Below are 27,024 nucleotides of genomic sequence, written 5' to 3' on the forward strand. Positions count from 1 at the left end.
CGGCGGCCGTGGCTGCCGTTGGTAGCCGTGGGGGCGGGGAAGGAAGGGAGGCGAGCCGAGGAGCAGGAGGAGGAGGAGGAGGAGGAGGAGGAGGCTCGGGCTCGCGCCACGGAAGGTACGCGTGAGGGCCGAGAGGGAGTCGGGAGCGCGCGAGCTGGCGCCCCGGAGCGAGCGCGTCGGTGCTGGCGGCGCGGGGCGGCCGGAGGCGGTGGTTGGAGGGCGCAGCTCGCGACCAGTCCAGACACACTCGGAAGCGTGCCGGCGGGCGTGCGCGCTGCGCGTCCGGAGTCGGGTGAGGGGAGGGGGGGCGGCGGGGAGAGCGCGCGGAGGGAGGAGTGGGAGGCGGAGGGGGGGCACGCGGCGCCCTTCGCTCGCTCGCTCCCTCCCTCCCCAGAGCTGCCGCCGCCGCCGCCGCCGCTGCTGCTGCCGCTCCCGCCGCCATTTTGGGTTCGCTTTGCGGAGGGGGGAGACGATCCGGGTCTCGGTTGCCGGACCCGCCTTCCCTCGGTTTCCCCTTTCCGACCTACGCCTTTGGCTTCTCCTCTCTCGCGTTTCCGCCGGTCCGCTTACCCGCTGGCCGCCTCCTTGACAAGCGGGAGGGTTACGGTGTGGACCCAGGGAAGCCGAGGCGCCAGGCTGCCACCCTCTCTCCCCACTTGCCTGCACTCGGCGCTCTCGGCCTCACACGGTGAGTAGTGCGGTGCGAGCAGGCCTTTGAAGGCCCAAGTAGTCTCTCCTTGGCTATCCATGATCCACTGTCACCCCCAGGACCTGGACCTCCGGGAGAGCGGGGTGAGGATGGGGGAGGGGAGAGCAGGGAAAGGGATCCTGAGCTTACCGGGAAGTCCCTCTAGGCGGGGTGACGGGTGTCCCTGACCAGCGGGCTCCTGGTTTGGGGGAGGGGGACGGGAAAGTAAGCTAGTGGAGGCGGAGTCGCCTGTGCCCCTGACAGGTTAGTTTGTGTAGTAGGCCCGATTGGAGCATCTCCCAAGATCCCAGTTTATGTCTGTTTAAGTATGGGACAAAAGTAGCAAGGGAGATGATCATCAGCGGGTAGTTTACCTGTACAAGATCTGTGGTGTTCTTTAAAGGCGGAAATATATGCAGACATGACATAGTGATCTGAGTGTTAATAAGTTTAATAAATGTCACGGGTTAGTTTCTACTTGGGAAGAAATGTTTTGGTTCTTGAAGACCAGATGGTCTGTTGGTGTATAGCTGCTGTGTTTGTATGTGTATATTCGAGGATGGAAAGTGTGCAGGGAGAGTTGGCTTGCATTTGGGGAAGTTCCCTTTATAAGTTAGCTTATTTAAAAACAAAACATGTCCTTAGGTCGATAAATGTGCCCGTAATTTAGCATTAGTATAATTGGTATGATAATACAGCATGCACGCTAAGATCAGGAAGGGGAGAAACTTGACATAGTTTGTCTTTGAGTAGAGTCAGTTGTGTAAATATGAAAGCCCAGAATATCATCCTCAGAGTGATCGCTATCAGGCTGAGAATATGGAGAGTTGTTTTTGGCCATGCGGATTTATAGTAGCACTTGTGTTAGCATAAAGTTTTTATAATCAGAATGCTCTTTCAGTTTCTCTGCAATCCTAAAACCATGAAACTTATAGGAAAATAGGAGATCCAGGCTTAAAGAGATACTTTTCCAAGGTCATGTGTTAAATTATCGACGACGTTAAGATATTTTGATTACTAATTTAGTAATGTATTGTCCATATCATAGTGCCTCAGGGAGATTGTTATTGCCAAATACAAGTGTATTTGGAACGGGGGTAAATATGATTGGTTAGATTATGCTTGGGAGAGCTTAAAGTATCAAACATGTGTAGAATATACATTGTCTTTGCCTGTCCTATATGAGATAGATATTTAAAACTTTATTGTGTTTACAGAGCAAGCAGAGCAATTCTGACAGTTTAGTATGTATGAAAGTTAAAATGTTTCCATAGCCTACTTTGTATCGGTGTAGTAGTTTGTGGCTGGTTGGGGATATTTTGCTTATGGAGGGGGGGTGGGTCCATCTGGGGAATTAAATCTGCTAGGAAGTATTCTACAAAAGAGCCACACTCCTATCTGGGTAGCTTGACTTTATTTCTACCAGAGAAAGGATCTTTTTTGACTCAAACAACAAAAATACTATTGGATACCTAATAATTGATCCCTGTCTTGAGGTAAGAATTACCAAGATCTGTTGATGAGCTTGTTGAGGTAGATAGGGATGCATAAGAGGGGAGTTGTCAACATACTGAGAAGGAAAATAAATCTGTGGAACCTTTTCTAAAAGCCATTCAGTTTGAATGTGGTGGTGTACACTTGTAATCCCAACGTTCTGGAGGCTGAAGCAAGAGGATCATGAATTCATGCTCTTTTCTATGCCCTGGTTTCAGGAGACCTTATCTCAGCAAACAAAGCAAGGGGCTGGAGATGAGGCTCAGCAGTTAAGAACACTTACTGCTCTTTGACAGGACCTAGGTTCCAGTTCCCAGCACCCAGTTCAGGTGGCTCATAACTGCTTATAACTCTCACTCTAGTGTCTGGCACACTTTTCTAGTCTCTGATGATGACCACACACACACACACACACACACACACACACACACACACACAGAGAGAGAGAGAGAGAGAGAGAGAGAGTTGAAAAAAATTAACCTGCTACTTAATTTAGAAAGAATCTAGGCAGACACAAGAGTAAGATCATCCAACAGGTGGGTGTTTGTAACAGAATATACCTTCTTTGACAGTTTCCTTTTGTTGTTTTGAAAAAGGGTCTCACTCTATAGCCCAGACTGGCCCACAGAACCCATTATGCGGCCCAGGCTGGCCTCTAATTTGAGGATTGTAATTTTCTTGCCATAGCCTTCTGGGATTATAGTCATGAGCCAACTCGCCTGGCTTCTTTGGCAGTTTCTTTTGGCATTTATGAGTAAACTGTTTTTGGGATCTGTAAATTATTGATATGTGCCTTTGGATATTGGTACTTCTTGGCTGAACTGTAGGATTTCTTCGAAAGGCTAGTTTTGTAGTACAGATCCCCTCTTGGATAATGAGGAAAGACTTTTTGAACTAATTCAACTGTATTATTGGGATGTTTCCTAGTCTAGAAAATACACACAAACATACAAACTTATCCTGAGAATCTGAAGAAGATGTGTAGATGAGGCTGGCCTCAGAGGTCTTTCTCCCTCTCTGGCCTGAGTACTGGAATTAAAAGCATGTATCACCATGCCCAGCTATTATGTATATAATTTCTGGAGCTTAAGTTGTAATGAAATAAGCCAATATTTATTCAGAAGGCTTGGATTTTAAATACTCACTTTCCCCTTGAATTTTGTTTAGGAGAAGGGATGTATTGAAGCTTGAAGGTGAAGTGAAGGCTGTAGTACTACTTGAAAGTGTTGTCAGGAGAACTTCAGGATCAGGATTTTAAATTTGCCCTCAAGACAGGCATGGTGACATCAGAACATTTAGAAAAGCCTAGGCAGGAAGATTATTGTGAATTCAAGGCCAGCCTGGACCAAGTAGTGAGTTATAGGTTAGCCTAAGCTGTAGAGTGAGACTCTCAGAAAACCAAAAGTGAAAAAGAGAGTTTATCTTCTCAAAATTTAGTTCTGCAGTTAGTAAATAATTGTGAACTGTGTTTGATGAGGACATGTAATCTCTATAGTGTCATTTTGACAATAGTGTCTTCTTTCCTCAGTTGTGTGTTGAGACAGGTAATTTATCTCCCTGATTCTTTTTTGATTTTTGTTTAGTCATAAGCACATTTCATTGCTCCTACATGGAGAACACTTAAGGTGAATGATATGTAGTGTCTGTTGTTCTAGAGATTTTAATCCAGATGAATCTATAACTTGCATAATATTGAGGACTCTCAGACTAGAAGGATGAATTGAGACTTTAGAGCTTGGGAAGTGTTTTTGATAATATTAATTTAATTAATAATTTATTATTTATTACATGTATGTGCTTGATGTGTGTCTGGGTGTGCTTGTCATGGTACACATGTAGAAGTCAGAGGACAACTTTGTTGAGTTGGTTACCCCTCCATTCATCTTTGTATAGTTTCAGATCAGAATCAGGTCTGCAGGCTTTTGAAGCAAATATATCTACTGAATTATGTTGCTGGTCTTATTAGGTTATAAAATGATATACTGTATGTAAAGTTACTTAAAATCATTTCAGGGGCTATGGAAATGGCCATCAGTTAAGAGTACTTACTGCTTTTGCAAAAAGACCAGGTTTGGGTCTCAAGTACTCAAATGGCAGCTTACTACTGCCCGTAACTATAGTTCCAAGGGATCCAACCTTTCTTCTGGTCTCTGAAAGTTCTTGGATGACTATAATAGACATAAACTTGTTTTGGCACAATCACATACACATAAAAGTAAAAAAAAAATAAATAAATAATAAAAATGAAAATGCCTTCTTGTTGGGTGTGGTGGAGTATGCCATCAATCCCATAGCTTGCTTTGTTTTTTGAAAAAGGGGTTTCACTAGCCCTGGATACTACTATGTTAACCTGTAGGGAATTTCTGTAACAAGGTCTTGATTCCATTTGGGGGTATTGGGTGTAAAATTCAAGAATCATTTGACAAGGGGTTGGGGATTTAGCTCCATGGTAGAGCGCTTGCCTAGCAAGCTCGAGGCCCTGGGTTTGTTCCTCAGATCTGGAAAAAAAAAAAAAAAAAAAAGAATCATTTGACAATTACTCATGAATCCACTATTTGAAAGTAAAAACAAATAGTATACTTTGAAAAAAGCAAAAGTTTAAGAAAGAAAGGCATTTAACTTAATTTTGGAGAAGGAATTTGAACAGGATAGATTGTGTGGGTCTTAGCAAAGGTGTTTTGTCTTTTTTTTTTTTTTTTTAGATTTACTTTATTTTATATGTAAGTTTTGCCTGTATATATGTGTGTGTACTATGTATGTGTCTGGTATTCATGGAGGTGAGAAGAGGGACTTGGATTTTAGAACATATGGTTGTTGGCTACTATGTGGGTGCTAACGTCTCCATTCTGGTCTCTTATTTTGTATTAGAATTACCTCTGTAAAACTTTGTGAAAACTTTGTTTTCTCCAATACTTAATGAGTATGTCTGTGGTGTTTTATTCGTTATATATGCCATATGCCTGTATATATATTCATGCATATTTTTCACATATGTATGTTTTGTCCTTAGTGTATTTCACATACTTTAAAATTAATTTTTTTTAGGCGGTATCTCACATAATAGCCTAGGCTATCCTGGAATTCAGTATGTAGCTCAGACTACTCTCAAACTCAGGAAATCATCTTACCTCTGCCTCTTAGGTCCTGGAGTTAGAGGCCTGAGCCACTGAGAGCTACATGAGTAGGGGTCACTTAAGCCCGGGACCTAGAGGTCACCTGCAAGTATTTTGAGATGTCTCAAAAACAAAACAAATACTTAAAATACCTCTCCCCCTCTCCTTTACCCCTCCCCCTTCACACACACACACACACACACACAGGTTCAAATTCTTATGAATCAGTAATGGAAAAAGACCCAGACCATCCAGTTAAAGGTTGGCTGAGTTACATGGTAATACCCTGTTTTAAACAAACCAGAAGTAGAAAAAGGTTATGTCCTTTTTTTACATTGTGAACTTCTAACTATCTTGCAGGATATTGGCTTTACAGTATTAACAGTTCTATTGGCTTTTAGGTTTCCTTTGTGCTTGACTAATAAAGATCCATTCCTGATCATTTGTGCATAGTGGAGAAGTCTGACCTTGTATATAGTTGCAGTTTCAAAGACAAAAACAAAAAACTTCATATTGTTATTTGAATTAAGTATGTTGGTCTGAGTATTTTAAAGACTTTTTAAAGATAATTTTGTTGGTTTATGTATCTGGGAGCAAGAGAGACAGCAAGTGCTCTTCAGTTAATTAAAAAAAAAGATTTATCTATTGTATCTATCTACCTGTCTATCTATCTATTCATCCATCCATCCATCTATCCATCCACTGTAGCTGCCTTTAGACACACCAGAAGACAGCATCAGATCCCATTACAGATGGTTGTGAGTCACCATATGGTTGCTGGGAATTGAACTCGGGACCTCTGGAAGAGTAGTCAGTGTTCTAACCACTGAACCATCTCTCCAGTCCCAGTCTGAATATTTTAAAAACACTCTAGAGCCTTCATCTCTTCTGTGAGTCTCATATATCAACCTCCAGAAAGAATGATACTTTAAACCTTGTTACCACAAAAAAGAAAAATGTTCATTGTAGTAGTTTATTATTATTTATATATATGCTGCTAGTTCTTAACAATTTTTTGTTAGCTGTAATATTTTGTTCGTGTTTTCATTTGCATACATGTATCTCTGTGTTCTTGGGAGTGGAAGACTTCAAGCATCATCCCTTCTCAGTTGCTGTCTTTTTGAAATAGGGTCTCTTACTGGCTAGTAGGCCAGGTGGACTGAATAGCTGGTATTTCCAGCTGTGTGCATCCTAGCACTGAGATCATAAGCAAGCACCACACCTGGCTGTTTTACATTGGTCCTGGGGCTCAGAGTCAGGGCTTCATACTTAGAAGGTAGAGTTGTGTTTCTATCATTGTGTTTTCATGTTTGAGGAGTCTGAATTTATTTTTAGTATTTATTACTTTTACTCTTTTTTTAATTTTAAAGTTTTGTTTATGTGTAGAGCTTCTATGACTGTATGTTTGCTTTTATCATTTGTATTATCAGGTGCCTATGTAGACAGAAGTGGGGTTTGATCCCCTGGAATTGGAGTTAGAGATGGTTATGAGCCACCTTGTGGGTACAGGGAACTGAAGTCCTCCGGAAGAACAGCCATTTCTCCAGCTCCTGCTCTTTCATTCTTATATTGAAGCTAATCTCCATCGATAGTTTATATAACTCTAAAACACCCTATTTGATGACCATTGGAATTTAATTACTTGGCTAGCTACTCATAATCTATGTTGTCAATAGGGAATCCCTCTAACAACAAAAGTAGATAGAGATTCCCATCACTGCTTTTAGATGTTCTCATATTAGAAAAGCTTGTGGGCTTTTATCAGATTTAGAAGTGACAAGTAGCATGTTGATACTTTTCTATTGTTTTAGTCATACTGACAAAATGTTAAAGACATTTTCTAGTGGAATCCAATTGTCACAAAGAAATGTGTTGGCATTGGAGACTTTGAACAAGAGCAGAGTTGTTCAGGCTCAAGGCAACTTGCTATTTACAAGAATGAAACCCATATTGGTTTGATTTTGAGCTCTGTATGCGTTGCTGGGAAACTGTACTTTTGGGTTTGTTACCTACCTTAGAATCTATGTGGTGTTCATGATGAGCAGAAACAAGACAGTGACAGCATAGGCTGCTCTTAAGCTGAGAGCATTTTCCTCAGAACAGACATTTTAAATGGTAACTCTTTTAAGTATGTATTCAATTACCTAAATTTATTTTATTCTACTTTGAAATTGGGTCTCATTCTTAGTTCAAGTTGGCCCAAAAATCACTATTTAACTCAATTGTCTTAAACTTGATCCTTCTGCCTCAACCTCCTGAATCCTGAGATTATATGCATTTGTTATCATGCTTAGCCTAGTTTTTGATTTTTTGAGATGGTGTCTTGCCATTTTGCTTAAGGTGACTTGTTAAACATACATCTCTCTAAGATGCTGGCAACTATAGCTGAGCTGCGAGTTCTACCAACAATGGGTATTCCATTCTTGTTTTTAGTTTGTACAATTACATTTATTTATTTAATATTGTGTGTGTTTGTGTGCATGCTCACATACTTGGAATGCACAGGTCACAGGCTAACTCTCAGAAGTCAGTTCTTGTAGGTTTTCTGGCTTAGCTGTGAGGTCCTTCTTCCTCTGCACCATCTCGATGACTTTGGTTTCTCTCTCTTGTTAGTGTCAGATGTTTTAGTCCCATAGTAAATAAGGCATGAGTTGTTGACTTAATATTTGGCTCTATGTTTTGTCCTTTTTCTGCACGTGATCCCTAGTCATTTTTACTCAAATGGTTTTGTTTATCTCAAAGAGGACAGTATGTCAATTATAAATTAGTTTTGTTTTGGCTTCTCAGTGTAAATGAGAAATGTGAAATTTGGACAGGACATTTTTAAGGTTCCTAGTTCTGCACTGCTGATACAAACCCCCAGAGTTTAAGTCTTTTCTGAACAAGTCCAACGGGGCAAAATGGAAAAAATGTAAAAGATTATCTTTGAAAAGGAGAAATGAAAATTTGATGTTTGAAAACTAGGGCTCAAAGGGATTGAATCAGTCATGTAGAATAATCACCAGGTGAACATAACATATTTTCAGAGAGAAGATCTGAAGATACCTATCTTAAATAAGTAGATATTTCATATCCAACTAAATGATAAACACAGGCTAGGAAATTAATGTTTAGATACAAAGAGATAAAAATAATGAGCAATTACTCTTTAAATGAAGACACGTAAGCTATTTATTTTTGTGTGCCTGTGTTTAATTTTGAGGAAGGAAAAATCAAGTTAGAACAAAGTTAGGATTTTGATTAACAAAGTTTGTTTGCTTGTTAGTGGTTTTGAGACAGGGTTTCTTTCTGTAGGCTATTCTGGAACTCACGCTGCAGACCAGGCTGACCTCGTACTTAGAGATCCTCTGCCTCTACTTCCCCAGTGCTGTGGTTAAAGGTGTGGCCACCACTTCCAGGCAACAGGTATTTCTTTCTTTCTTTTTAAATATTATTTCTTTAGTGTATATGAGTACCCTGTGGCTGTCTTCAGACACACTGGAAGAGGGCATCAGATCCCATTACATGGTTGTGAGTCACCATGTGGGTGCTGGGAATTGAACTCAGGACCTCTGGAAGAGCAGCCAGTGCTCTCAGCTGCTGAGCCATCTCTCCAGCCCGAAACAAGTATTTCTTAAATGCTCCTTCTGTGTCAGTTAAAAACAATGATTTAAGTCAGTTAATTTTGCTGGATGGAAGGGCATGTGACTTGGCACTTGAGGGGGCATACATATGCAGATCCCTGAGTTTGAGGCCACTGTGGTCTACATGGTTTCAGGACAGCCAGAGTTGCATAGTGAGACCCTGTCTCAAGAAAGAAAAAAAAAAAAGGGTGCGTGTGTGGGTTGGCTCAGTGGTTAAAAACAATCGTTAAGTCTCTAGAGGATCCAGGTTCAATTCCCAGGAACCAATGGTAGCTCCAGTTCCTGAAGATAAGAATCCATCACAGAAACATACATTCAGGCAAAACACCAATGCACATAAAATAAGTTTTTTAAAAGGCAGTTAATTGTTAGATAATGCCGTATGATACATTTCTAATGCTTACATTGTTAATCTGTTATTGTTAAAAAAACAAAAACAAACAAAAGGAGGAACTAGAAAGATGGCTTAGTGGTTAAGAGCACTTGGTCTTTCAGAGGATTCTGGTTAGAGTCTCAGCACCCATATGGTATCTCACAGCCCTCTGCAACTCCAGTTCCAGGAAACAGACATCCTTATCTGACCTGCTTTTGTGCTGTACACATATGGTGCCTAGACATGTAATGCATAAAATAAGAGTAAATCTTAAAAAAATAAAAATTAAAAACTGGGTGTGATGTTACAGGACTTTGGGAGGCACAAACAAACAGACCTCTAGGAGTTCAAGGCCAGACTGGTCTACAAGGAGCGTTCCAGACCTGACCAATCTGTATAAAGAGGCCTTGTTTCAAATTAAATCAAAACAGATAAGCAGGCCAGAGAGATGACTCTGTAAGAGCTCATAGTGCCATAGCAGAGCATGATTCCTAGCACCTAGCACCTTCGCTGGGCATCTCAACACCACTTCCAGTCTGGGGAATCTGATGCCTTTTGGACTGCATAGGTACCTGCACTCTCGCATACATGTAATTTACGATGAAATGAACCTTTAAATGCAAAACAGCCAATAGGGCTGGTGAGTGAGATGATCAGGCCACTAAACTACTTGCCACCAAACCAGAAGGAACCACACATGAAAGGAGAGAACTAACTCCTTCAAACTGTCCTCTGATATTTATATGTATGCCCACCTCCATAGAAGTAAATAAAGTGTAATTAAAAAAAAAAAAGAATCTCAGAATTATCTTAACAGATGTTTGGATAATTGCTTAAGACTGCTAAGTTGCTCAAAGTCTTCTTTCTCAGGCTGTAGAGATGGCTTATTGGTTAAGATTACTTTTTACTCTTGCAGAGAATCTAGATTCAGGTGCCAGCACCCACCTGTAATGGTTCACAGTCATCTGTAACTCCTGTTCCAGGGAATCTTACTCCCTCTTCTGACTTCTTAAGCTACTTCTTAGGCTTGGGTATGTATGTGGGATAATTATTCATACTCAAACATATAAAAGTAAATTAAAAAATTAAAACATCCCCCACCATACTCCATTTATGTATGTATGTATTTATTTATATATTTATTTATTTGGAGACAGCATCTCACATTGTGGAATACTGGATAACCTTAAACTCACTATAGAGCTCAAGCTGGTCTACCTAAACTATACAGTGCTGAGATTAAAGGTGCTTAGCTTCAGAGGTAAAACACTTTCCTTCAGTTGTTTATGCTCTCATTTATCAGTCAACTAACTACAGGTTTCCAGGTTTCTCCCTTATTTCTTACTGTGTTGGGGGAAAGGGACAGAGACATACATGCATTTTCTTTGTTGTTTTTTGAGACAAGGTTTCTCTATATAGTCCTGTCTTGCTTAGAACTTGCTCAGTAGACAAGACTGGCCTGCTTCTGTCTCCTGAATGCTGGAATTAAAGGCATGCACAACTATGCCTGGCCAATACATTTCAATCTTTAAAAAATGTTATTAAGCATGTACATAGCTTTCGTATATACTTGGAGAGAGAATGGAAGACAGGACAACTTCCAAGAGTTAGTTGTTGCTTTTTGCCTTGTTGAGGCAGGGTCTTATGTCTGTCTACACGCTTGTAACTCCAGGCTAGCAGCCCTTGGATATCTGATTTTCCTGTTTCAGACTCCCATATCACTTAGAAGTGCTTCATTTTGGGGGTACCCCCAGAGTTACATAGTGAGACCCTGTCTCAAAAAAAAGGTGTGGGGGGGTAAATTGAGGGCTGCCTCTGGGATGTTGGAATTTTGGTGAGCCAGTGAGCTGGGCTTGGGTGATACACACCAAGAATGATTCCAGCATTCTGGAGGCAGAGGTATTTGAACCTTTAAATTTGAGGTCATCATACATAGCAAGTCCCAGGACAGTCAAAGATATATAGTTTGATCTTTTTTGTTTTGTTTTGTTTTTGTTTTTGTTTTTAAGCGGGCTTGTGAGATGGCTCAGCCAGTATAGGTTCTGACTGCCAATCTGAGTACCTACCCTAAGGTTGATTTCTGGGACTCACATACTTGATTCCCTAAGGTTGTCCTCCATCCTGCACATACAAACTCTACAATATAAGGCAGAGAGAGCAAGAGAAAGACACCCACACACCCATGTGTATACATTGCACTTATAGAACAACACAGATACATTGAAAACTTGCCAGTCTGATTGACTACCAGATTATACTACAGTATGTATTTCTGTGAGTTTTAACTTCTCTGAGTTTGCTTGATAAAACTTAATAAGCACAGCCATTGACATTTGGTGATAGATGATTATTTTACTATTTTTTAAATTTAGTTTTTTTTAGCTGTCCTGGAACTCATTCTGTAGACCAGGATGACCTCAAATTCATAGAGATATGCCTGCTTCTGCCTCTCAAGCACTCAAGAGATGGTCAATTGTTTGGTGCATAAACAAGTCCCTTAAGGTCATATCACTAGCACTTAACAGTAATTGAACTGTAACTTCTTGGGAGTGTGAGGGACAGGCAGATCCTTGGAGTTCATTGGCAAGTCAGCCTAGCCAAATCAGTGAGTTTTTATCAACTCAAATTAGGGGGCATCATCGTGGTGTCTCAGCAGATAAATGCAGGACTCCTGCTGCTGAGTTTAACAACTTGAGTTTGATTCCTGAAATCCTCATGTTGGAAGGAGAGAACTGACTCATAAAAGTTATTCTCTGACCATAAAAACTTATGATATATAATGCACATGCTCATGTGAATACACACATATTCTCTCTCTCTCACACACACACACAGAGTGGGGAGAGGGAGAGAAAATAAATAAATAAATAAATAAATAAATAAATAAATAAATAAATAAATAAATGGGAGAGCTATTAAGGAAAACACCAAAAATGTTGACCTCAGGCCTGTAAAATATTCATGGGCATACCTGTTTCACACTCACATAGAACACCCTAGTCTACCTCTCTCATTTGCTTGCATACGTTTAATAGATCTATGAAGGTAGTGGTTGAATGGTTAGAGAAATAGTAGGAAGGTTAATAGAATTCCACTTGTAGCAAGAGGAGTAAAAATCAGGTCGGAAAATTATTTAAAGGCAGCATGACGTATCTAAGAAAAACCAGGCCAACTTGTCTGATCCTTAAATGGTAGATTTGACTCTTATTGGCTATAAAGCCTGCCTTTTCATCTATAAAAAGGAAGAAATAGTAAGTACCTCATGGTGATAGATTTAAGTTAGATATGTGAAGTATTAGTATTGAGCTTTGCATATATTAAAAGCTCAGCAAAACATTAGGGATTTTAATTTTAGTTATAAATGTTAAACTTAATATCAGAACTCATTGTAGTACTTATAAAGTTTATGATAAATTTTATATTGCTTTGCTAAATTGTGTTTTATCAAAGTATGGTTATTTCCACTCCATTCCTGATAGTAGTTAAGATATCCAGATAGTAAATGGTCTTTTACATATAGTTAAATTGTCATAATGATTTTGTATTAGAGACCAAAGCATTACTTGCCTGTCTTCCTTCTCTCACTCCCTCCTTCCTTCCTTCCCTATGCTGGGGCTGACCCTTTTCCGTGTTAGGCAGGTGTTGTGCTAAACCACAGCCTCAGAACGGTGTATTAATGTGTATTTGTGAATTCATTAATGCATGTTTGTATGAGAGTCTACATTATTTGAAGGCAATTAAACCCATTGAGCTGTGTCCTTGGCCTTTTTATTCATCAGATCTATCGTCTGTTACTCGTATATGGGATTATGTGGCAGTAGGTGGAGGTATTGGCTTGAAAGAAGAAATAGGGTATGATTGTGAAGAACAAGTTTGAGTTGTTTCCCTTCGAACATTTACATATATGTAGTAGAGGTTGTTTCTTTGTTTTGTTTCTTTCTTTTTCATGTAGCCCAGGTTTGTCTTGAATTTTCTATGTATGACCTAGAACTCCTGCTTCTCCTTCCTGAGTACTGGAATTGCAGGAGTATATCACTATATGCAGTTATTATTTTGTTTTTGTATTTGGTGGTAGGAATTAAGTTTGGGTCTTCATAGGTGCCCTAGTTGGATATTGTAACTTTATGTTACTTTTCTAGATATTTAGTGACACGTTGCCAAATAGACAGCAGATAACATTTGTAAATTATTATGGTGATTTCAAAAAAGTCTTAAGTAATTCTACCATATTGTCAGATTATCATGTTTTGTAGTTACATAAACGTATATCCCACTAATGTAATTAATTTCCAGTTTGTTCATAATGGTATAAATATAATGGTATATGTTAAAGGATTCTATGCCATGAAGCTAGTGTTGATTTCCTTTTCTGTTTATTAGGGGGAATGGTAGTCTTAGGTGTCCTAGGCTGTCTTTGAACATGCTGTCCTCCTCCAAGGATGACCTTGACCTTCTGATTTCCCTGCCTCTACCTTCCCACTGATGGGGACAGAATCCAGGACTTGATGAATATTAGGCAAGCACTCTATCAGCTGACCCATATTTTAACTTTCTTTTCAGTTTCACTAGTTCTGGATTGTTCCAGAGATTTGAACATGTAAAACACAAAACTACATTTAAAATGGATGTTGAATTTGCTTCTTTGAGCAGAAAAGCAGCAGTTCTTAATTCTTTATTTTTCTTTGTAACTATATTTTAAATTAAATACACTATAGAAGGAAACAGAATAAGTTACACATAACACGCATATTGATTCTAAATAGAAACACATCCCCAAAACAGAAAGAATGCCATTCACAAGCAACATTACTTCAGACATTCAAAATGGCGTTCCTGTTGTGGCTGAGTGGTGCATGGACGTAATCTCAGTTCTTAGGAGGTTGAAGCAGAAGGATCACAGTTCAAGGCCCATGAAATGCTGTCAGAACAGTAACAATAATGGCTCTGCTGTCCATAGTCTAGAACATTTGATGCCAGAAGTTTTGGTGGAGGCTCTTGGTTTTATACTTTATTTTTTTAGCTTTTAAATAGTATAATATTGATTGAATGAACCACAACTGATTTGTTAAAATCGTTTGGGAAAGCGCTTTTATCAAACACTTTAATATTTTTGCATCATTGAACATAATTCATAGAAATTCTGGTAATTAAAACTAAAATTCAATTTAGTTCAAGTTTTGTCATTGCTAGATTGTGTGGAAAATTTTGGTTTTCAATTTAAGGGATTTCAGGATTCTGAGTCTAGTCTATCATGAAAACCAGTAGAACTTAATGCTTCATAAAGAGAAAGCATGTGACAGAACCACAAACATATATAAAGTATAAAACGTTTTACATTATAAAAAATTGTTTGAGGGATGGGTTTCTTCTTTTTCAAGATTGAAGGCCTGGATCTTTTGTTGTTGTTTTCTTCCTGTTTGTTGTTTTGTTTTAAGGTCTCATTGAATTGTCCCTTCTGCCTTTTCAGAGCTTTCAGGTTTTGGCATTATATGCATGTACCATTTCATATGGCTATATTTTCGCCATTGCTGACGATTCTACTCAGGACCTTGTTCATGCCAGACAAATGATACAGATAGCCTGCTATCCCAGATAGATATATGACATCCAAACAAACCCATCAGTCCTCAAGAATACTGAATTATTTGGGTCTGGAGAGATGACAAAAGTTAAGAGCTTTTTGTTCTTTCAGAGGACTCAGGTTGGGTTTCAAGCACCCACATTGTGACTGGAAACCATTTGTAATTCTAGGTCTAGGGGATCTGATACTCTTCTGTTTTTGATGAGCACTAGGCTTACAACCAATTGTCATAGGGTCTGATGCCCTCTTCTGGTGTGTCTGAAGACAGTGACAATGTACTTACATAAAATAAATCTTAAAAAAAAAAAAAGGTTAAACATTGAAATTGACCAAAATCTAGTAAAATAATTCTTTCTTTTTAATGGAATGGATTTTATTTTAAAATTTGGGAAATATATTCCTTTAAAATTGAGTTTTTATGCCAGGTATAGTGATGTTCATTGTAACCCAGCATTCTGGAGGCTGATGAAGGAGAGTTTTGAGCTTTATAGGCAGACCCTGTTCTACATGGAGAGATGGGAAACAGATTTAAAGTAACAACTATTATTTCTAGGTTGGATTTGAATTTGGACATCAGTTGCAAAAACTTCTTGGTTGGCGTATAATGGTTTTCAGTTTGTTTTTTGAGTCTGGATTTTTCTATGTAGACCTGGCTATCTTGAAACTTACTCTGTAGACCAGGCTGACCTTGAATTTACAGATACACCTGCCTTTGCTTCTGAAGTGCTGGGCAAAGAGTAGTCTTAGCTATATAACAAGTTCACGGCTAACTTGGGTTACACGAGACCTTTTGTAAAAAAAAAAAAAAACAAAAACAAAAACAAACAAACCCACAAAAACAAACAAGACACACATATGCACATGTACCCTCACACACAGAGGAGGAAAAGGAAAGAAAAAGGAGAAGGATCTCTGAGTCAGCCTTAAATTTGAGATTCTCTTGTTTTAACTCCTAATATGCTGTGATTTAGGAATGGGCCTCCAGGCTCTGCTGTGACAGTGATTCTAAAATTTTGATTTGTGCTGTAGTATTGTAGCTTATTCATATCTACAGAACAATGAAATGAAATACGACATTTTAAGTGAATTTACAAGTAAATGATTTGTATGTATTCTAAATACATTTTGATTTAACACACACACATAAAACTGATGTGTGCGTATAAACGATATGTATGTGCTTGTCCTGCTTGCTGTCCTTATTGCTCCTTTCTTATGTTAATTATTTTCTGATGAATTTTTGTTATGATCTATCCTGCAGGGAAAGAGATGCTGGTTGCAAGTTTTGGAAAACCCTATTTTTTTATGGAACAGTGTTCTGTAAAAGTTTTGTAAGATTCCTTGACAATAACACACTTGTGATGGACCCTAGGAATACTGCTATGTTAGGATTGGGTTCTGATTCCGAAGGATTTTCAAGAAAGAGTCCTTCTGCCATCAATCCTGGCACTCTGGCCAGCAAGAGAGAAGTAGAAATAGAGGGTAACACGGAAGAAGAGGATCCTCGCAAACGGAATCGAGAAAGGGGCATAGAAGCAGGAAAAGACGATGGTTTGACGGATGCACAGCAACAGTTTTCAGTGAAAGAAACAAACTTTACAGAGGGAAATTTAAAATTGAAAATTGGCCTTCAGGCTAAGAGAACTAAAAAGCCTCCAAAGAACTTGGAGAACTATGTATGTCGACCTGCCATAAAAACAACTATCAAGCACTCAAGGAAAGCACTTAAAAGTGGGAAGATGACAGATGAGAAGAACGAACTCTGCCCTTCAAAATGGGTGAGTGAACTGTGCAACAGAACACAGTCTTTCCAGTGCTTGGATTTCTCTACTAATCTTCATTTATACTAGAAGCATATTCCAGCAGTTTGATTCTAATCTTTAGTGATTTCTAAGTGGGCTATATGGGATGCTAAAAGCATAGTGATATAACTATGTCTATATTCAGAAATTACTTAGTTTGTGAGTGTGTAGGGGGAATGCCACGTCACACACGTAGAAGTCAGAGGACAACTTCCACCTTCATATAGTTTCTGGGGATCAAACTCAGGGCAGGTTTCAAGTGAGACATTGTCTTTAAAAAAAAAATTGTACCATATGCCTGTTGCCCACAAAAGCCAGAATTACGTGTTGGATTTCCTGGAAAATTGAGGTTACAGACAGTTATGAGTCCCATTGCTAATTTTTAAAAAATTTATATTTAGAGTGTGTGTCACACATGTTTGCCTGCACATGCATGCCATAGTATGCATGTAGATATCAGAGGATAACTTGTGGTTGTTAGTTCTGGGTATTGAATTCAGGTTCTCAGGCTTGCAGGCCCCTTACCCTTACCCCAAAAGTCATCTTGCCAACCCTTTGTTTTAGTTTCCTTTAGATATTACTGTCTAAAGTAGTTGATATATAATTTGCTATGTGTGTAGTTTTCAACTCATAATTGCTTTGGGATCTTGGATGTAGTTCAGTTTGTAAGGTTCTGTAGCATGCATGAGAGCTGTATGAAATCTGCAACATTGGATACAAAAAATTAAAATTTTTTTTATTCATAACTGCTCTTACTATTTAAGCCTAAGCTCACCTCAGACCTGCTGTATAAATCATGCTCACCTCAAACTAAAGATTCTCCTGCCTTATCCTTGTTGGTGCTATGATTATAGGCGTGGTAAGCATGTATCTCTGCACAGCATCAGCCTTTACTTGTGGGGTCTGGATTTCATACATCATTTGAAAAACTTTCTTTTTTACTTATTCGTTGGTAGTTTTATACATATATAGAATATATTATCTTCATTCTCAGCTCTATCTTCCACTTCAATACACGTTCTTTCTACTTTTATTTCTCTCCCCCCCCCCCCCTTCTGGTTTATTTGTGCATGTGCCTATAAGTGTAGATGTCCTTGCAGGCCAGTGGTGTAGGATCTCCCTGCAGTTGGATTTAAAGGTGATCGTGTCCACCCCAATCGAGTCCTAGGAACTGAACTTGGATAGTCTGAAAGAGAAAGTATGTGTTCCTAACTGGTGAGACATTTCCCTATAATGTTCCAAACCATGATTAGGAGACTGTGAGTAAAAATTTTTCTCTCATTTCTTTCTTAGAGTGTTGGTAGTTGATATATAAGAAGGCTATTTATTGCTTTTTTTTTTTTTAATTTGATTTAGTTTTCTGCCATTTTGCTTAAGGTATTTATCAGTTCTAAGAGTTTTCTGATTGAGGCTTTGGGGATTCTTTGGTATATAGTCATATCATCTTCAAACAGACACTTTGACTTCTTCCCTTTTGTATCCCTTTTATTTGCTTGTCTTATTGCTCTGAGACTTTCTAGCAGCGGAGAAAGTGGACATCTTTGTCTTAATCCTAATTTTAGTGAAATGCTGTTAACCCCCCCTTAATATAATATTGGCTATAGTTTGCCATTTATAGCTTTTACTAGGTTTAGAAATATTCCTTCTATTGAATTTTTCTTTCCTTCTCCTACTCCCTCCTCACCCACCCCTACCTCACCCACCTAAGGTTTCACTATGTAGTCCTGGCTGGCCTAGAACTCTGTGTAGGCTGCCATTAAATCTAGAGATTCACCTGCCTCTGCTTCTTGAGTGCTGGGATTAAAGTCATATACCACAGTGTCCAACTGTTTAGAACTTTTACCATGAAAAGTTGTATTTTGTCAAGTTTTTTTTAATGTATCTATTGAGATGTCTATGTGATTTCTGCTCTTGAATCAGTTTATTGACTCACATATTGAATCCTCCCTCATCTACGGAATAAACTAAACTTTATCTTGGTAAATGACCTTTTTTCTCTTTAAAAGGTTTGTTTTTATGTGTATATATGTGTGGTTGTTTCCCAGGTGTGTGGGTGCTCCTGAATGTTAGAAGAGGACATAGGATTGTTCACCTAGTGTAGGTGTTGAGCACTAAATGCTAGTCCTTTGCAAGAGCAGTAGAAGCTCTTAACTGCCAAGCCAATCTTTCTAGCCACTTTCCTCGTTATTTTATGGAGTAGTTTGAGAAGCATTGGTATTATAACTTTGAAGATCTGATAAAATTCACCAGTGAATCATTTGTGTCTGTCTTTTTTTAGCTGAGGGTTTTTCAGAGGGTTGGGGCAGGAGGCAGGTGAGCAGGGTCTCCTTGTGTAGTAGCCATGGCTGTCTAGAACCTACTCTATAGACCAGGCTGTCCTCAGACTAAGAGATCTGCCTCTGCCTGCCTCCAGAGTGGGACCAAAGGTGTGTGCCAATACCTCCTTGCTGTTGAGAGAGTTTTAATTCCTGTTTTTATCTCACTGCTACAGATATGTTTACATTTTTAAAATCTCATTAGTAGATGATAATGCATCTAGAAATTAATGTCTTTTAGATTTCCCAATTAGTGGAGTATGTTTCTAAGATAAGACCTAAATGATAGTCTGAATTTTATTGGTATTCATTGTAATGGTTCCCTTTTAAGATCTGATTTAATTAACTTTGGTCTTTTTTTTTTTTTTTTTGGTTAGTTTGGTTTTATGTTTTTCTATCTTGTTAAGTAATCAATTTCTTTGTCTTTTTTTTTTCTTCAAAGCATCAATTTTTGTTTCTATCTTTTTAAAGGACCAGATTTTTATTTTGTTTTTTAAAAACTATATATTGCTTTTGTTTATTAGATTCCATTTTGTTAATTTATGCCCTAATCTTAATGATTTCCATCTGTATACTATTCAGGGTTTCCATTGTTTTTCTTTTTCCTAGGTCCTAAGGTATATTCTCTCTCTCTATATGTATGTTTGTAAATGTAAATACTTCAAGCCACAAACTTTCCCTTTATGACTATTTTTCTCATACCCTGTCACAGTTGACATATTGTAGTTTTTTGCAACTTTTAATAAAAGTTTTTTTCTTGATTTCTTGAAGGACCTATTCATTATTCTATTGTGTATTGTTTAATCTTAGTAAGTTTCTGTCTGCTCTAGGGTTTCTTTTTCTCTGTTGTGGGCCCTAATTTATGATCTATTTTAGAGAAAGTTCTATTGGCTTCTGAGAAAAATGTGTTGTGTATTGTTTGAATGGAATACTCTACAACAGGCATCAGCGGGGGCCAATTTAGGATGTCATTTGACTCAGAAGTTTCTGTTGTGTTTGGTTGGGAACACCTGTCAGTCGGTAAGAATTGAAGTTACCCACTGCCACTGTGCTCAGTGAATCCGTGACTTACATGTACTATCATTTGTTTTATGAAACTGGGCACACCTGTGTTTGCAGAAAACTTGTTTAGAATCTTAATGTCCCCTTTGATGGAATGTTCTCAATCAGTCTGTTTTGTCTGACACCAGCTTCATTTCCAGATTTACTTGCCTGGAACACCTTTCCCATCTTTCCACAGAAGGTAGTGTCTGTTTTTTGTGGTAATATACATTTCTTAGAGCAGTTAACAGTCTACCAGTCTCTTTCTTTTGAATGGGAAGTTGGAAGCATTAATCTTCAGAGTTATTGAAGTGTGTGTTGGTGCCTATCGTTCAGTTGATTTTGTATTGTTTGGTCTTATCTTCTTCCTTCTTCCTGAACTATTATTCTAGCATGATTTCTTCTTTCCTGTGGCTTCATGGATGGATTTATTTTTCTTTCCAGTCTAAAGGATTCCTTTAAATATTTTCTGTAGAGCTTCCTTTAACTTGTTTTTTTTTTTAATGAAATGTTTTTATTTTTCTTTCTGTTATGACAACTAGTTTTGCTGAGTATAGTAGTAGTTTGGGTTGGCAGCTGTCTTTCAGAACTTGAGAGCATCTGTCCAGGTCTCCTGCATTTGAAGCCTCAGCTCACTGTCTGAATGCCCATGCTGCATGTACCTTTGTGCTTCTTCCTAGCTACTCTATTCTGTGTATTTGTTGCTTTAGTTATAACATGACCAGGGAGGTGCTTTTCTGGAGTATTTAGTGTCCTGAATGCTTCTTGCATCTGGATTGGCATCTATTGGAATCTCCCTAACTCTGGGAAATTATTTGTTCTCATTTTTAAAAAAAATTTCCATTCCTTTAGAACCAGCTTCTCCTCCTTCTATACTTATTACCCATAGATGTGGTCATCTCAGAGTGTCTCGTGTCTTGACATTCCCACTTCTTATTTATTTTCTCTTTGCCCTGTCCAGTTCTTCCACTCTGTCCTCTCCCTGATCAATTTTATCACTGAGACTTTGCTCAGAGCCTTTTATTTGACTTACCATGTTTTTCTTTTTTAATCCCACATGAGTATGGCTTTGAGTAAAAGTTCCAAAAAGCACTACAAAGACATTGACATTTAAGCTTTAAAATGCTGCATATTAGAATTACTTAGCAATGACCACATTTAAAAATAAGTTGACATGAGTTGTAGAAACTGTAAAAAATAAAGTTTTCTATTGTTTATAATTTAAAAATCTGCATAGATCTTCACAGAATTGGCTGTACAAGAGTATTTCTCTTTCATAGCATCCCTTTTTACTTCATATGCACTTATTACAGGACTTAGTACAAGGAAACTATATGAGGAAGTGTGTTCTCTGCAGCCTCAGGGTTATGTGTGGTTCTGGTGGGGGAAGGGAAAGTTGGTAAGTCCTTTTCTGCCATCACCTTTAGACCTTCCTTCTAGTCCAGTGTATATAAAAAAAAATCTCTTCACTCCAAGATTGTAAAAAGTTTCCTACTCTCTTTATTTTTGCATTTATGTAGTGTGTGTGTGTGCACGCTGTGTTGGGGAGTAGCTTTCACATTAAAACAAAATAGAAACTCCTGAATCCCATCTTCAACAAAATTGCTAAATTTCATTTAAATCTTTATCCATTTCTTGGTTACATGGGCAGGGGGTGAAGAATTCTACTGAAGATTTTATAAGCAGATAGATAAACACCAAAGTAGGGAACATAGTACCTTTTCCTTTTAAGCTCTTTTGCTTATGATTGAGCAATTATGACAGGAATTATCAAACAAATAGGAAATTTCCTAAGAATACTTAGTAGTAACCTTGGAGTTTTTCATCCCAGCCTTGAGAATTAAACTACCTAAACTTAAGCAAATTTAAGTTTATTAAATTGAGAGACTGGAAAGATGGCCACTGGTTAAGAGTACTTCCTGCTCTTGTAGAGGACCCAGGTTTGGTTCTCATTACCCACATGGCAGCTCACAGCTATCTGCCCTCCTCTGTGGGCATCACTCACACAAGACACACACACACACACACACACACACACACACACACACACACACACAGAGTAATACACATACAATGCAGTACACACACACAGAATGCAGTATACACACACACACATGCAGAGTAATACACATACATACAGTACAGTACACACATGCGGAGTAATACACACACATTGTGCAGTACACACACATTGTGCAGTACACACACATGCAGGGTAGTATACACACACACACACTAAGTGTAGTACACACACATGCAGAGTAATACACAGATAAAATAAAAAATTTAAATAAAAAGACAACTAAATTACATTTCAAAAATGTAAAGATACAAGTTGTTATAATAAAGGATGGGATGTGGGAGGGAGGCAAGTGCAGACTTAAGTATTTTCCCTCTGAACTCCCGCACCCTCTCTCGTGCTAAAGTATCTGCTTATTGGTGTACAGATTTCTGGTTTGAAACTACACTGTAAGATTCTATTTTTATTTTTCTCTTAAGGTGACTTTTCAGTTTTTACATTTCATTTCATCACCCCTCCTCTTCCTCTTTGTCCAGAACTAGTTATTTTTTTGGTGTTGGGGTTAGGGACCGTCATGTCTGTTCATTGGATATTCATATGATGTTACCTGGGTAACATTTGCTTGGCTTCCTAGTTCATTTTTTCTTGGCTTTTAACAGCTGAGCCATCTCTCCAGTTCTTACTGTTCTTAGAATGTAGAATGGATAGGATATCTGCTTGTGCCCTAATTGTCATTTGGTTTCTTATCTTTCATAATGAGGTTTGAGGACTCTGAATAGTTTTTGTTTCATTGTTCTTGATAATGGACATCATCATTGAACCAAATAGAAGGCATAGCTTGAGAATTGAGCCTAAAAATCATTATTCTAACTCAATAATTCATATACTGGTTTTTATAGTTGTCTAATCATATCACTTATTTTATTTTAATTATTGTAAATCATTTCAGAGTTGCTCACATACAGATTACTTAGTAAGTGTAGATTAGTAATTAATCCTGAAATACAGCTGCATAGTATTAAATGAAGACCTCTGAGGGAGAGTCCAGAATTAAATGTCTCTATGATAACAAAACCGAGAACTTGTGTGTGTGTGTGTGTGTGTGTGTGTATTTGTGTGTGTGCGTGCATGAGTGTGCGTGTTTAGGGGGTGCATGTGCCACAGTTTGTGGAAGGCTATCAGAGGACAACATTGTGGAGTCAGTTCTCTCCTTGAAGCTCTGTGTGAATTCTTCAGATAGAATTTGGGTCATTAGCAAGTTGCTGAGCCAGTTTGCCAATCTGATACTCATAAAAGAAATCATTTAATTGGGGGCTGCTTACATTTTCAGAGGCCTAGTTAATTATCATCATGGCAGGGAGAATGGCAGCAGTTAGACAACTGTGGTGCTGAGAGCTATATTCTTATTTATAGGCAGAGAAGCAGAGATAGACAGACACTGAGACTGAGACTGGATCTGGTATGGGTTTTTGAAACCTCAAAACCCATGCTCAGTGACACATACTTTATTCAGTAAGGCCACATTTTCTAATCCTTCTCAAACAGTGCCACTCTTTGATAACTAAGCTTTCAAATAGTATGAGTCAGTGGGTGCCATTTTTATTCAAACCACACATAGGGATTTATAGAGGAACATGACCAAAGACTAGATGAAACCAGAAATGTGTTCTTGAGCTCATTTTTATGTTGGAAATAGTTAAAAAATGGAATCTAAGGCTAGAGTGATGGTTTTCTAGTTTAAAAAAATTTACTGTTCTACCAAAAAACTGGAGTTCAGATCCGAGAATCCACATTGGGATTCAACAAATTTGAAATTCATTTCTGAACTTTATGGGCATCTGCACACAAATTTTAAAAGTAAATAAAGCCAGGTATGGAAACAAACCCATTATCTCAGGAAGATCTTAAGTTACAGGCCATACACACACACACACACACACACACACACACACACACACACACCTGCACGCGTACACACACGTGCGCACACACACAGATGCACCCTGTCTCAACATACCAAAAAAAGAGTGTATGGCAGGGGTGAGGAGGAATCTTACATCCCTCTAAGTTATATAGCAAGAAAACTTGCTGTTAAAGTTACTAATATATAATTATTTTACATATTATTATTGTCATTCTTATAGTGTTAATTTCTGAAGAAATTAAATTTCCTTCACTAGTTTTGGCTTGCTCTTTTTAGGTAGGGTTAGAAAAGTACATTATAAAGCAAGTAAGATAGCACAGTATACTAAGTGAGTTGAGCTCCATTTCTTGGAACCTACATAAAGGTAGAAAGAGAAAACTCACTCGACAGAATTGCTCTCTGGCCTCCACAAATGTACGTTCCTATGAGCTTGATTGTCCTAGGGATGTTCTTCTGAGCTACATACCTAGCTCTTCCTTTCTGAACTTGCCAAATTTATTTGGTTTTGAATGATGTTAACATGATTACTTATTTATCAATATCTCTAACAGTATTTCAAAAACATTTTCTTTCTGTTTGTGCGTATGTGTAGCATGCTTACCTGGGCATACTCTTCAAGGTCAAACATTCATGGGTGTCGTCTTCTATTGTTCTCACTAGAACTGGAACTTATAGCAAGTCCCCAGGATTGCCTGTCTCTGCCTCCTGTGCTCAGTTACAGATGAACATTTACATTTAATAAGTGAATTTAGATGTTGATGTTTATATAGTACATTCTCCAATCTCTGAACTATCTCTCAAGTCCTCCTCTTTTTTGTTTGTGAAACAGGGCCTCACTCTGTAGCCAAGGATTAATTCAAATGCATAACAATCTTCCTACCTTGAACTTCCATATGCTAGATTATAGGAATTATTATCATACTCAATTCAAAATACTTTTTAATAGTATATTATTGATTTGCAGTTAGATACAGTTGCTTCTTTTATTTTGGATTTTCCAAAATTTGGGGGTATATTTATAACATTTAACCATATAAAATAATTTCCCTCCAAAAAGCCATAAAATATATTAAATGCACTAGGAGTGGTGGCAAGTGCCTTTAATCTCAGTACTCAGGTGGCAGAGGTATATTCTCAAAGTTTAAGGACAGCCTGGTCTACAAAGCCACTGGCTACAGAGTGAGACCTTGTCTCAAAAACCAAGCCAACACAAACAAAAATCAGCTAGAGAGGTATCTTATTGTCTAGCTCTTTCAGAGAACCCATGTTCAATTCCTGTTACCCACATGGCAGGTCACAACCTTCTATGTGTCTGGTTTCAGGGAATCAGACTCCCTCTGTTGGTGTCCACAGGCCACAACTGGTATTGTTGTACACAGACATACACGTAGCCAAAATATACAATAATAAAATCATGTATTTTATTTATCCAGTCAGTCAGGGTCTAGAGAGACTCTGTGTAGTCCTGGCTGTCTTGGAAATTTCTGTATAGACCAGGCTGGCCTCAAACTCAAAGATTTTCCTGTTTGTGCCTCCTGAGTGCTGGGGTTAATTAAAGGTATGCACTACCACATCCAACACTACAATAAAATTTTAAAGAAACCAAATACAATGCCATGCAGTGGTGGTGCACCTTTAATTTCAGCACTGGGGAGGCAGACACAGGTGCTTCTCTGAGTTTGAGGATAGCCTGGTCTACAGAGTGAGTTCTAGGACAGCCAGGGTGGCAGAGAGATATATTCCCTGTCTGGAGGACATCTCCTTCCCCCTCCCCTAAAGAAACCAAATAAATAAATACAAAAAAAGATACATATACAAAATGACATTATTCTCAATCACATTTTAAAATATATTAATTTTATTTTTTTCAGTTTTTTTTGTGCTTTATTATACATTTATTCTATTTCATTTACTTACTTGGATTGTTTCAAAATTTTGCTATTAAAATTGATGATTCAGGGCTCAGCTGGTGAAGGCACTTTTGGTGCTAAGCATGTCCGTCTGAGTTCAAACAGTGGAGACTGTGTAGTAAAAGGAGAGAACCAATTTCTTTAAGGTGTCCTTCCACAGACAAATACACAGTAAATAAATAGTAAAAACATTCCACATTTGTGTCATTAGTCAGAAATAAGATAGACATTTTACTGTTAAAAATTATGAAGATATATCTAAAATAAATATATGCGTTTATATGGTTGACAATTAACAAAGAAAATATCTTATGCCGAAAGTGTTGATAAATGCCTATAGTTCTATGGGAGACTGACAGAAGCAGAACACTGAGGATTTGAAGGCCAGCCTGACTATAGAGTTAAGACTTTGTCTTAAAAACCATACAGATAGCATTTGATATAGCAGTAAATGAACTAACAAAAAGTGGCATTACTTTGTTTTTCTTTGACACTCATTTGTGTGTGTGTGTTTGTATGTTGTTATTTGTGCTGGAACACATGTATATGGGTGGAGGTCTGAGGACAGCTTGTAGTGTTGATTGCCTTTTTCTGCTTTGTTATTTGTCTAGGGAGTAAGCTCAGGTTGTCAAGTTGGTTGTCAAGTCCATTTACCTGTTGACCCTTCTTGCCAGTTAGTTTGATTTTCTTTTGTTGTGTTGATTTGAATTTTTTCAGAGACGTTCTCACTGTATAGCTCAGTCTAGTCTTGAACTCACTTTATACCTCCTTCTGAGTCCAACTCACAGTAGCACTCCAGGCTCAGCCTCCCAAGTATTGAACTCATAGGCATGTACCATTAGGCTCCACTTAACATTAATTTTTTTTTTAAGAGTATTGTCCTGATGCTAGAGAGATGGCTCGTTATTGAAAGTGCTTGCTGCTCCTCCAGAGTACCTTAGTTTGTTTCCCAGCACCCAATTGGGTGGCTCACAACAGCTTATGTTCCAGGGAATCTTCTGGCTTCTGTGAGTACTTGTGCATGCACACACACACACAAAATCCAACAGAGAATATTTTGCTGCATATATATGCATATGGTATGTAGTTTAATTTGTTAGATTATAATGTGTAGTTAAAGGTTTGCTTTCTCTGAAACAT

At 38.3% G+C, this 27,024-nt stretch overlaps 1 protein-coding gene across 2 annotated transcripts in view; it reads left to right on the forward strand.

Moving 5' to 3' along the window:
• Window positions 1-102: 102 nt before the first annotated feature.
• The window catches only part of ASH1L (ASH1 like histone lysine methyltransferase), a 114,071-nt gene continuing 87,149 nt past the window's right edge, over window positions 103-27,024 (forward strand). The window contains exons 1-2 of one of the 2 annotated variants that reach the window (XM_080916512.1): window positions 103-115; window positions 16,134-16,650. In XM_080916512.1, the coding sequence (XP_080772638.1) occupies window positions 16,234-16,650 (417 nt within the window). In that variant the 5' untranslated portion in view covers window positions 103-115; window positions 16,134-16,233. Of the gene's footprint in view, window positions 116-574; window positions 689-16,133; window positions 16,651-27,024 lie in introns of those variants that run through there. The other variant, XM_080916511.1, reaches the window with a different exon arrangement.

The sequence above is a fragment of the Micromys minutus genome, assembly GCF_963924665.1.
Source record: "Micromys minutus genome assembly, chromosome: 4".
NCBI lineage: Eukaryota > Metazoa > Chordata > Mammalia > Rodentia > Muridae > Micromys > Micromys minutus.